Source organism: Amblyraja radiata, chromosome 23, assembly GCF_010909765.2.
Source record: "Amblyraja radiata isolate CabotCenter1 chromosome 23, sAmbRad1.1.pri, whole genome shotgun sequence".
NCBI classification, from domain to species: domain Eukaryota; kingdom Metazoa; phylum Chordata; class Chondrichthyes; order Rajiformes; family Rajidae; genus Amblyraja; species Amblyraja radiata.
Window position 1 is genome coordinate 1,918,395 of NC_045978.1, and position 12,455 is coordinate 1,930,849.

Here is a 12,455-nt window from a genome sequence, read left to right on the forward strand (position 1 = left end):
AAAACACAGTAGCTACTGGAAATCTGAAACAAAAAACTCAGTAAAAGCTCAGTAGGTCAGTCTGCAACAATGGAGATAAAAGACTTGCTTCTCTCTCTCTCTCCACAAAACCTTCCTGAGCAGTGAGCATTTCCAATGCTGCCTTTATATACTTAGTTTCATGCTTTGAAACCGAACATATGTCTGGCATCATTATTCATTCTTGCTCAATGTGAAAAATATGATGCATTCAAAAGATCATGATCAAGATCATCTTAAATAATACTTTTACATGAAACTTAGAGATTAAAATGTTTCCATTTGATACAAGAAAATCAACCCAATGCAATTTTCAAGCCTGGAAATGACTACGAGTCATTTGATGGAATGTACCATAAATAAAGTGAGATTACCCTTTCCGTTCTTCAAGAAGTATAAATCCAATTAAAGGAAAGAGATTATTGCCTTCAATAATTTAGTGACAAAGGAAATCTGGTGAAAGCATACAAAGATCTGCACTTGTCACTTTACCTCCCCCCTTGACTCCATCCAAGGACCTAAACAGTCTTTCCAGGTGCAGCAGAGGTTCACCTGCACCTCCTCCAACCTCATCTATTGCATCCGCTGTTCTAGGTGTCAGCTGCTCCGCATCGGTGAGACCAAGCGTAGACCAACACCTCCACTCAGTTCGCAATAACCAACCTGATCTCCCGGTGGCTCAGCACTTCAACTCCCCCTCCCATTCCGAATCCGACCTTTCTGTCCTGGGCCTCCTCCATGGCCAGAGTGAGTCCCACCGTAAATTGGAGGAGCAGCACCTCATATTTCGCTTGGGTAGTCTACACCCCAGCAGTATGAACATTGACTTCTCCAATTTCAGGTAGTCCTTGCTTTCTCCCTCTTTCCCCTCCCCTTCCCAGCTCTCCCACAGCCCACTGTCTCCTCCTCTTCCTTTCTTCTTCCCACCCTCCCCACCCCCACATCAGTCTGAAGAAGGGTCTCGACCCGAAACGTCACCTATTCCTTTGCGCCATAGATGCTGCCTCACCCGCTGAGTTTCTCCAGCATTTTAATTACCTTTGATTTTTCCAGCATCTGCAGTTCCTTCTTAAACAAACATTTGCATAAATCAGTAATTTCTGAATTATTGAATTATACACTCACTAAAGTATAATACTATGAATTTATCAGATTAATTTAAAACACTTCTCAAAATTAAAATGTCCACTTATTATTGAATTGAAGTATGTATCAACTATATGACTGCATGAAGTTTTCTAAAGATCCTACAAAAAGTACAAACTAAATGCTTTAGACTCGCGCCAGAATACACCACGCTTCACATGAATCTTAAAATACTTGGTGGCACACCACATACACTGTCAATGCATGTGGATTTAGAGAGCTCAGTTCCAATGGGAATAGTGCAGGATCACACCATCCAATAAGATATGAGTGCAGTCAATTCCTATCATTGTCACTTTTAATCAGAGATGTGAGAATGAGTAGGAAATAATCAAAGTCCTTGTTCCAGTGAGATTTCCTTCAGAAAATCAGGCTGGGGCCAGTGTGCAGCACAGGAAACACACTTGGTTTTGAAAAATTACAGAAATCTAAAAAACAGGAAATGGCCAGACACTCTCTCAAGCTTGTTGCCGTGTTGAAGATCATGGCTGATCTCTGGCCTTACTCCATATACCCAATATTTCTTCAATACCTTTGGTATCAAATATCACCCAACTTCATATTTACCATTAATACCTGATCCAGGATCAAGTACTATCATCAGAAGGGTCATAGAGTCATACTGTGTAGAAACAGGCCCTTCGGCCCAACTTATCCATGCCGACCAAGATGCCCCGTGTTCCAAATTTTTACCATATTCTACATATTTCCTATTGACTCTTGGAAGGCCTGGTTCTAGTTTGAATGTGTCTGTGATATTAATATTGACAGTCAAAGTACTCTAATCATTGATTATATTGATGTTCACATTGGTATTAACAATGGTTGTGATTTGCAGGCTTGAGAGAAAATCTGTAGTTCGGATTGTTTATTTTTGTTGAGAGAGTTTACTGTTGCAATTTGGGAAAATGATCACTTTCTACACATTATGTACAGATCAAGCCCTTCCAGATCAACGGGGATGAAAACAAAACCTTGCTCATCTCCACCTGAGCACCGTGCTTGTTCTCAGTAACAGAAGAACTTTGCCGATTAGCTAGATGTGATTGTTTTAATTTCCAATGCGACCTCTCTGCCATCTTCCACATGGATCTTTACAGCTGCCAGAAAACAAAATCCTCCTTCCAGTTAGTTCTCAATTCAGCCTCAAAACCCGGTGGCGCAAGAACACAGGACAGCAGCCAACATAGGTTTAAAATTGTAACGAATAATAAGGCTCATCATCAGAGATCCACACCGCCTGGCCACGCTCTCATCTCGCTGCTACCATCGGGAAGAAGGTACAGGAGTCTGAAAACCATGCACTCCAGGTTCAATTACAGCCTCCTTCCCAACAACCATCAGACTCTTGAACCACCCTGCACAGCCCTATCTCAACTGTATTAAACCACTGTGAAATTCTCTGCCGCAGAAGGCAGTGGAGGCCAATTCACTGGATGTTTTCAAGAGAGAGTTCGATATGGCTCTTAGGGCTAATGGAATCAAGGGAGATGGGGAGAAAGCAGGAACAGGGTACTGATTTTGGATGATCAGCCATGATCACATTGAATGGCGGTGCTGGTTCACAGGGCCGAATGGCCTACTCCTGCACCTATTTTCTATGTTTCTATGGTTGTGCTATGTGTGTTGCTATTTGTACTATTGTGGTATAGCTGACCTAGAACAACAAATAATTTGTGATATATTTATTATGGTTGTGGTTTCATCTAATGTGCCTGTAAAACAGCAGCAAGTAAGAATTTCATTGTTCCAATTCATGTCCAGGGCAATGACAAATATACTCGACTCCTGAATACTTGCCAGGTTGGAGAGCCCTGCTAATAGTATTAACAAATAATTACTGAGTACAATTGTATCTTGCCAATAATTTGGTGGAAGATAACTACTGGAAACTGGTTCACACGTGTTAAATTAATACACAGGGAATGTCATGCAAAAAGGTTTCATCTACCAATACTACTAAAATGTACCATTTGTGCTTTCATTCATTTGATGAATGGTTGATCAAAGCTCCTGGAAAATATAATATTGCACCAAATACAGACTGCCAAGTACAAGTTTATTTGTGCAAAATCACAAATCTGCAGATGCTTGAAATCTAAAATAAAAAATATAAAATGTTGTAAACACTCAACAGGCCACGTGGGCTGGAAGATTGCAACCTTCACGTGGTCCGCCCTGTTTCGACGAATGCAATCAACCCGGCGTGCACAATCAAATAAGATCAAATAGAACAAGCTGTCCAACATCTTTAGGCTGTGCACGCCATACGCAAGAAGAAGAGATAGAAACAGAGTTAATGCCACATGATAATGACTGTCCTTTGAAACTGTACCATTCGATGGTCATCGGGCTGCAAAGCCAATCCTGTTTCTCACACTCTTTAAGATGTCTGACCTGCCAAGTATTTACTGCAATTTCTGTTTTATTTTAGGGTTATTAATATATCAGATTAGTTATAGTCATCACGCAAAGCATTTGATATCAACTAGCAATTGAACAATAGCTAGACAAAATTACTCTACTAGAACAAAACAGATCTAACCTGTTCATTCCTGGTAAGTTTCCCCAAAAGTAGCGGGCCCGGTGGGCAGCAGACACGTCGATTGCATCGATCATAACTGGGTTACACTGGGAGAGAAGAGGGAAAGACTTAATGTTGACGCAAACACAGGTTACAAAATGCTGGTTGTCTTTTTAGTTTTAGTTTTAGTCTTTAGTTTTAGAGATACAGTGGACTGGACTTCGGCCCACCGAGTCCATGCCGACCACATTAACACTACCATACACACACTATGGAGAATTTTTTACATTTATACCAAGCCAATTAACCTACAAACCTGTGCGTCTTTGGAGTGTGGGAGGATACCGAACGCCGGTTTGCTGGATACTTTCAAGAGAGAGCTAGATAGGGCTCTTAAAGATAGAGAGTTAGAGGATATGGGGAGAAGGCAGGAAAGGGGTATTGATTGGGGATGATCAGCCATGATCACATTGAATGGCGTTGCTGGCTCGATGGGCCGAATGGCCGACTCCTGCACATATTGTCTATCTCGGAGAAAGCCCACAGGTCACGGGGAGAACGTACAAACTCCGTACAGACAAGCACCCATAGTCAGGATCGAACCCGGGTCTCTGGTTCTGTAAGGCAGTGGTTGTACCGCTATGCCACTGTGCCGTCCCTATCCACACTATAAATTGGTAAATTCCTGATTTACATTTTGCTGGTGTACTCTGATGAAAAATCTTGGTTGTGCCAATGTCTTAAGCCAGGGGTTCCCAACCTTTTTCGTCCCGTTTACCCCTGGCAACTTTAATAGCACACAACAATGTTATTTCACTTATTTATGAACAACTAATGATGAACAGATACCGGTATACCAGAACCAAACACAGTCAGTCAATGAGAAAAAATATGTACAAATCGAGAATCAACAAATTTACCCCGTGGGTAGGCGAGATTTACTCCCCTGGGGGTAAATTTACTTCAGGTTGGGAACCCTTGTCCTAGGGCTTTAGTTATGTTTTGCAATAGTAGCCAGAGATGGCGAAATGGCTGTTCAATAGACAATAGGTGCAGGAACAGGCCATTCGGCCCTTCGGCTTTTGAGACAAAAGAGCATTGACCTGAACCCGCTAACTCTGTCTCTTCACAGGTGCTGGTTGACCAACACAATGTCTGGAGAATTTTCTGTTTTCATCTCAGATTTTCTGCATCTTTTCCATGCCTCTGACAAAACCTTTAGCCAATTTTGTGAACATTGTAAATGAGTAGGGAAAGGCACAACCATCCTTTTCATTTATTTTTGCCCTTGAGAGAGAAATAATTCCGTCAAAGGCATTTCTGCAAGTTTTTTTCATTAATAAGAGAACCAGAAACAACGAGACAGAAAAGATTCACCAGGATGTTTCCTGGGCTTAAGTTATTGGGAGGCTGGGACTTCTTTCTTTGGAGTCTAGGAGGCTGAGGGGTGACCTTTTTAAGGCATACAAGATCATGAGGGCTTGGATAAAGTAAATACTCACAATCTTTTTCCCAGGGTAGAGGATTCAAAAACTGAGGGCAAACACTCAAGGTGAGAGAGGAGAGATTTAAGAAGGACCTTAGGGGTAACATTTTATCTCAGGGCAGCCTGTATCTGGATTGAGCTGCAGAGGAATCTGTAGAACTAGGTACAATTACGACTTTTAGAAGACATTTCGACAGATAGGGTTTAGAAGACCATGGGCAGGCAAATGGGACAAGCCCAATATGCCAACTTGGTCGGCATAGAACAGATTGGGCCGAAGGGCTTGTTTCTGTGTGGTACAGCTCAATGAGTCTATGATGGACCACACAGTGTTGTAGTGAGATTCACATGATGAATGACATTGAGAAAAGGTCAAAAACAATATAACCCACCACATTCGATTCTTACCTCCAAGAAACGTGAGATGTCCCTTTTATCATTGACACCCATGGCAACAACATTCTCAAATAACCAGAAGAAAGGCCTGTCTTCCCACTCCTTTGGTCTGGTGTCATGAAGCAGTCGATAAAATTCAAAGAAAAGTCTTCCTGTGCCCTCTATAACAAAGCACAAACAAAACCACGATGATGAGTAACATATGTATAAAGTTGATAAATGCAAAAGGCATCAATCCACTCTTCATTAACACTTTTGTTCATCCCAATTAGCATCAATGAGCACGAGATATTTGTAGAACATAGAATAGTACAACATAAGAACTGGTACTTCAGCCCACAATGTCTGTGCCGACCATGATGCCAAGTTCAAGTCATTTCCTCTGGCTGCAAGTGCTTCCTCTATTCCCTGTATATCCACGTACCTATCCAAAAGCCATTTAAATGCCACTACCGTCCGTTTCTGCCCCCACCCACAATCCCTGGCAGTGTATTCCAGGCACCCATCACTCTCTGTGTAACAAAACTTGCCCCGAACATCTAATTTAAACTTTGTCCATCTCACCTGTTTGGGGGGAACTTCCGGAGGGGATTTCAAGTGCGCCCTCATAATTCTGTCCTGATTAAAGGAGGTGTCGTGAAATTGGTGGTGGGCCTGTCTATTATCTCACGCACCATGTACATTAATTATCAATGTGTTATGAATGGTTTTATTCTATGATAATATCTCAGTAAGTGCAGCAGGATGGCGCAGCAGTAGAGCTGCTGCCTCACAGCGCCAGAGACCTGGGTTCAATCCTGACTACCGGTGCTGTCTGTACGGAGTTTGTACATTCTCCCCGTGACCTGTGTGGGTTTTCTCCGAGATTTTTGATTTCCTCCCGCACTCCAAAGACATACAGGTTTGTAGGTTAATTTGGCTTGATAAATGTTTAAAAAAATTGTCCCTAGTGTGTGTAGAGTAGTGTTAGTGTGCGGGGATCGCTGGTCGGTGCAGACTCGGTTGTCCAAGGGGCCTATTTCCCGTGCTGTATCTCTAATCTAAACAAAATAATTGCTAATCTAATGATAAAGTCGAAGGTGGCAGGATGCATATAGTATTGGAGTATGAACAGTAACTTGAGAGGATCAGCAGCGAGCCTATCATATCTCCAGGACCAAGAAGCTATTCTGTCAGAGTGAGGCCACAGATACATTGGAGGAATAGCACCTCATATCTCACTTGGGCAGTATGAACGGTAATTTCTCTCATTTCAATTAATTCCTGCATTCCCTCTCTCCCTCCACGCCCTTCCCCACCAACCAGTTCCACTGTTTGCATCCTTGTACCCATCTTCTTATCACACCTTCCACAGCCAACAATGGACCATTGTGGGCTCCACCTTTCCTCAGGTCATCTGTTGCTGGCCCTGATTCGTTCCGGCCGTTTCTCGCCTCCAGTTTATTTTCCCCCTCCACCTCCTCCCCTCTACTTTCAGTCTGAAGGAGGGTTCCAATCCTGAAACATCAACTACAGAGGGCGGTGGAGGCCGGTTCTCTGGATACTTTCAAGAGAGAGCTAGATAGGGCTCTTAAAGATAGCAGAGTCAGGGGATATGGGGAGAAGGCAGGAACGGGGTACTGATTGGGGATGATCAGCCATGATCACATTGAATGGCGGTGCTGGCTCGAAGGGCCGAATGGCCTACTCCTGCACCTATTGTCTATTCTTCTTCTCCAGAGATGATGCCTGACCTGCTGAGTTACACCAGTTTTTTGTGTCTATCTTCAGTGAAAACCAGCATCTTCAGTTCCTTCCTACACAAGCTATTCTGTGCAGCAACCAGAAAGCTTCTGGACAGCACCAGCAAGTTCTCCCGCAACTTCTTTAAGCTTTTCAGCAGTACTGGCTTTTTGCCTGGTGACTAGGGGCATTTAGTGCTGAAAGAGATCAGAAAGGGGTGTATTTTTGTGATGGACAAAGTCTGGAAAAGGAAAAAAAGCATAGGAGTTTTTACCTGATGGTTCCAGGCAGTAAGATGGTGGGATACATTGAAAGAGTACAGATTGCTGACAGCCTTGGAGGTGCAGGCTCTCAGAACCGCAGCCTTGTAACACAGAGTGACGTAGCTGCGGAAGTTAAGGCTTCCAACACACACGAGTGAGAGAGAAAGGGAGACATCAGAAAATGGAGCAAAGAGAGACACAAAGAAAGGGAGCCATCTAGAAAAAGAGATAAAGGAAGAGAGTGATGAAGGCAGGCATCAAGGGTGAGTGAAGGCAGATCACACATTATCCGGGAAGGGACATTTTTTAAACAGATGGCTGTGAAATTCCAGACCAAAGATAGACACAAAATAGCAGGTGTACATATCATCGGGAAAGTGGAATAAGATATAACATTCAGAAGAACAAATGTACATAAATATATAAGGATCAACTCCAAACCACATACATTGTAAGGATTTACTCTGGTTGGAATTTTTTTTTATATGACAATTTGTAAGGTTTTTTTTTCCAGATGCATGCTTAGCAGAGAAAGAAGTAATTGAAAAATACTTATTGAAGTAAGGTCAGTTATGAATGATAACCTTATAGATTTCATATTTGCACTGTTAGTCAACAGTGGGTGATATACTGATCCTATGGAGTTTCTGGATACGCCACGTTCATATAAGCAATAGCAAATAAAAACTGGAAGCGCACTGAAAATACTCACAAATTTCAGCGAAACCACTACTAAAAGTAACCGTCCAGCCGTTTGAGTGATATTTGTTTGACAACAGGAGTTTTGGACTATCATCTTGACACATTGATATTAAAGGTCAAATTCTTGCTATCTTTTCTGTGCAATTATAGAACCACATAATCCAAATAACTGAACGCTCAAACTCTCTGCGACACCTCATGCCTTTAAAAGGTAACAATATTCCGTGTGGGCTGGAGAAAGAGAGGTGGTTCTTTCAGACTAACGTTACCACAAGATGCATTTGCTATCAGCGACTGTTACACGGTGATAATGAACAATGGGACTGGCAGAAATAGTGGCCAAAAGACAAACCCTCCAAATCTCGTTTTCATAATGGTTTGTGCATTGCCTTTTAATGCCTAAGCAGGTCCCTCCAGATCACAAATGCACAATAGATTGCATTTCCAATGTGTTCTATTGACCTGTGGTTGAGGAATCCAGGAAGTTGCACAGCAGAGGAGCCTAATCAGCCCGTTGCATCTGCGCTGAGCAATCCCAGTAGTGCTATTCCCTGCAACATTTTAACCGCTTAATATTTAATCGATTCCCTTTCTGCTCCAGCACCGTGCATTCCGTTTATCTTTCGCCTTTCTTCCGCTCAAAAATGCACCAGATAGCACTTCTTTGTATTAAAGTCCATCTGTCCATTCCACCAGCCAATTCCATGACATCTTGCCCATTCACCCCTCTCCTTTCACTCTGGCCACCGAGAAGAAGGTGCAGGAGTCTGAAAACTATGACCACCAGGTTGAGGAACTACCAACTCCCCCCAACTACCAACAAGCTCTTGAACACTACAAACACCAACTAAACCTCGAACTGTGACCAAATTGGTTGCACTCAGGTCTTAGCACCGGCCTGGCCAATCTGGCTATCCAAGCCAGGCAGAAGAGGGCTTTGCCCGAGCCAGATGCTTGCCCCTTTACCGGAGTTGTATAGTAGTTATTAGAATATCTGTAACATGGTTGTTTGATGATTTTGTAACATGAACACAACCGTATGTCACCACGGTTTTGTTTTTTTTTGGTTTTTGTACCTTGTTGAAATTAAATAAGTTATTTTTTGAAAGCGCTTTTGTTATGTTTTGCACTAACGTTGGGGATTTTATTTAACGATTTTTTTGTGTGTTTGTTTTACTCTGTTATCTATGAGACCTGTTAAGCTGCAGCAAATAAGAATGCCGTTGTTCCATATCAGTAAACATGACAATTGAACACGCTGGAGTCTTGCCTTGACCTCCTCAACCTTTATCACACATTGAAACTTGGTGTAACACGAATGTTTACATTTTTCCCCTGGGTATAAAATACTACGGCATTATTTTAATAGTTGCTGTGGTCCCAGGTCCCAGGACATCACTGCCATTTACCTCCTCTCAATTTAAAAAAACAATTACCCATGCACGAATTGAAAACCAAAAATACTGGAAATACGTACCCAGAAGGTCACAAAGCTGAAAAGTTTACTATATTTCTCACTCCATAGATACTGTCTGATCCGTGAGTATTTTCAACATTTTCTTTCAGATTTTTAGTGCCTGCTTTTTGTTTACTTTCATAGGGAAGTCAGTCATTTATCATTTCAAGAAAAGTCCCAACCCAAAATGTTGTCTGTCTATTACCTCTACAGATGCTGCCTGACCCACTGAGTTCCTCCAGCGCTTTGGGTCTTGTTCTGGATTCCAGCATCTGCAGTTCCTTGTCTTCCTATCATTGAAGCCCGATTAGTCCTGCAGTTACCTGTGATCTGCCTACGTATTTGCTCCTCGAATTCCCAATCCTACTCAAATAAAATATTGTATCTCCCAAACACTTTACGATTTTCATTATGTGAAACTATTATATATTTTAAAAAATTATAATTTAAGTGAGATAAATACTATTTAAAATATACTGTGGCCTGGAGTACAACTAGGCGCCTGATGGTGGCAGTGGCAATCCATATACAGGATGTATATACAGGTACATACACTTCTCTAAACTGATAATGATTGAATAAACAACCTCTGAAACTACCTTGACAAACTGACTTGTATTTCGTTTCCAATGATAAAGAAGGTGGCACAGTGGTAGAGCAGTAGAGTTGCTGCCTCACAATGCCAGGGACCCAGGTTCAATCCTAACTATGGGTGCAGTCTGTACGGAGTTTGGCCCGCGTGGGTTTTATCCGGGATCTCCGGTTTCCTCCCACACTCAAAAGATGTGCAGGTTTGTAGGTCAATTGACGGTATAATTGTAAATTGTCCCTAGTGCGTGTAGGATAGTGTGCGGGGATCGCTGGCCGGCGCAGACTCGGTGGGCCGAAGGGCCTGTTTCCACGCTGTATCTCTAAACTAAACTAAAAGACAATGTCGACAATATAGGACTATTCTTTGGAGTGCAAGCAGTTGAGAAGTGATCTGGTAGCGATGTATCTTAGTAGACAATCTTGAGGTTAATAGATCTGGTGAATGCAAGACTGCGGTCGGTATGTGGGTGTTCTCCGTTTTATAACCATGGGGGAAAACCATCACTTTAATTATTAATACAATGGGAAGAGGGCAGAAAATTGAAGAAAAATATACAGCAAAAGCCTCCCCCCTGACATCAATCTGACCGGAACGTCACCCATTCCTTCTCTCCAGAGTTGCTGCCTGTCCCGCTGAGTTACTCCAGCTTTTTGTGTCTACCCACAGCAAAAGCCATATTTCATTTCAGTTTAGTTTGTAGGCATTGAATGTATTCAACAGACATTAACGGGTTTGTTCTCTTGTTTTCTTAAAGCTTATCATACAAATAATGTGTGAAGATTAACCCGTCCACACTTGAGGAGTTTTCAAGAGTTAGATTTAGCTCTTAGGGCTAACGGAATCAAGGGATATGGGGAGAAAGGAGGAACTGGGGTACTTATTTTGGATGATCAGCCATGAATGGCGGTGCTGGCTCGAAGGGCCGAATGGCCTACTCCTGCACCTATAGTCTAAGTTTCTATAAGCATTGCACAACTTTGAGGCCCTGCATGATATTGGAAACTATTTGAATAAGAATTCTTGTTACTATTTCCAAAGCCATGTTGCCAGTGGAATCTGAAATCCGACAATGGATCAGGCAGGGATGGTTGTGACTTTTTCTGAGCCCTGTTGGAAATGAGGGGCCCTGCTAAAATAAGCCCTTTCATATTTTTAGCTTACGTAACAACATTACAGCATGGCTGACCTATCTGAAAGACCTTACAATGTGGCCAGGAATGCAGCAAAATAATTCACTTAACATGAACTCAAATGTGTTCTGTATCAATCAAACAAGCCAGTTCTCTCTGTCAGATTGGAGACACAAGGAACTGCAGATGCTGATTTGCAAAAAAAGACACAAAGTGCTGGAGTGACCTACTGAGTTACTCCAGCACTTATCATCTCTCTCAGCCACATGACTAGATAGTACCACTCACTTGTACATTACAAACACTACACAATGCACACAGTCACATAATAATCAAATAAACAAAATTAAAATGTGCTGAAGTTAATATAACTCTTTGTAACTACGGCATACACTGAAGGCTGCCTCACCTTAAACGAATATACAATATATTGTTTCTTTTCATGTTGAGAATACTTTATATGTAATACAGTACAAGCAAGCATTGTTATTTTGAATTAAATGCAAGATATGTTTCCAACATTGCTCTTTAAGACACATTTACTGCTCAGTGCAGTTCCAGATGATCTAATTCCTGCAGTAATTCAATGAGCTACACTAAATAAATTAGTAGGACCAGTAAGAAATGAATCCCTGATTAAAGATAAGTAGTGGAGCCAGTTAATATAATGTCCAAGAAACAAAGCACAAGGTGTAATGGGTAAAGTTCAGTGGGATAATATTCAGAACACAGACGAATGGAAAGGGGGAGAGGCAGGGGAATACAGATGACAGGTAACAATAGATCAGTCATGATCAAATGGCAGAGCAGACCAGATGGGCCGAATGGCCTAATGCTGCTCCCTTGTCTTATGATCTTTCTCTCAGTTAATCACAGATACATTGTTGTGTCAAAAGGAAATAATTGGAGCAAAAGTAAAGTGAAAATCATCTGGAAAATTTTATGTTTGAGTAAGAACTGCAGATGCTGGAAAAATCGAAGGTAGACAAAAAATGCTGGAGAAACTCAGCGGGTGAGGAA

The 12,455-nt window shown here is 41.9% G+C and overlaps 1 protein-coding gene across 3 annotated transcripts in view; it reads right to left on the bottom strand.

Annotated features, from left to right (window-relative positions):
• Positions 1 to 12,455, bottom strand: part of LOC116986138 (DNA (cytosine-5)-methyltransferase 3B-like) — a 104,108-nt gene that overhangs the window by 13,997 nt on the left and 77,656 nt on the right. For all 3 annotated transcript variants that reach the window (XM_033041316.1, XM_033041317.1, XM_033041314.1), the window contains 2 exons: positions 5,583 to 5,731; positions 3,710 to 3,795 (listed from right to left, as the gene is read on the bottom strand). In XM_033041316.1, the coding sequence (XP_032897207.1) occupies positions 3,710 to 3,795; positions 5,583 to 5,731 (235 nt within the window). The remainder of the gene's footprint in view (positions 1 to 3,709; positions 3,796 to 5,582; positions 5,732 to 12,455) is intronic.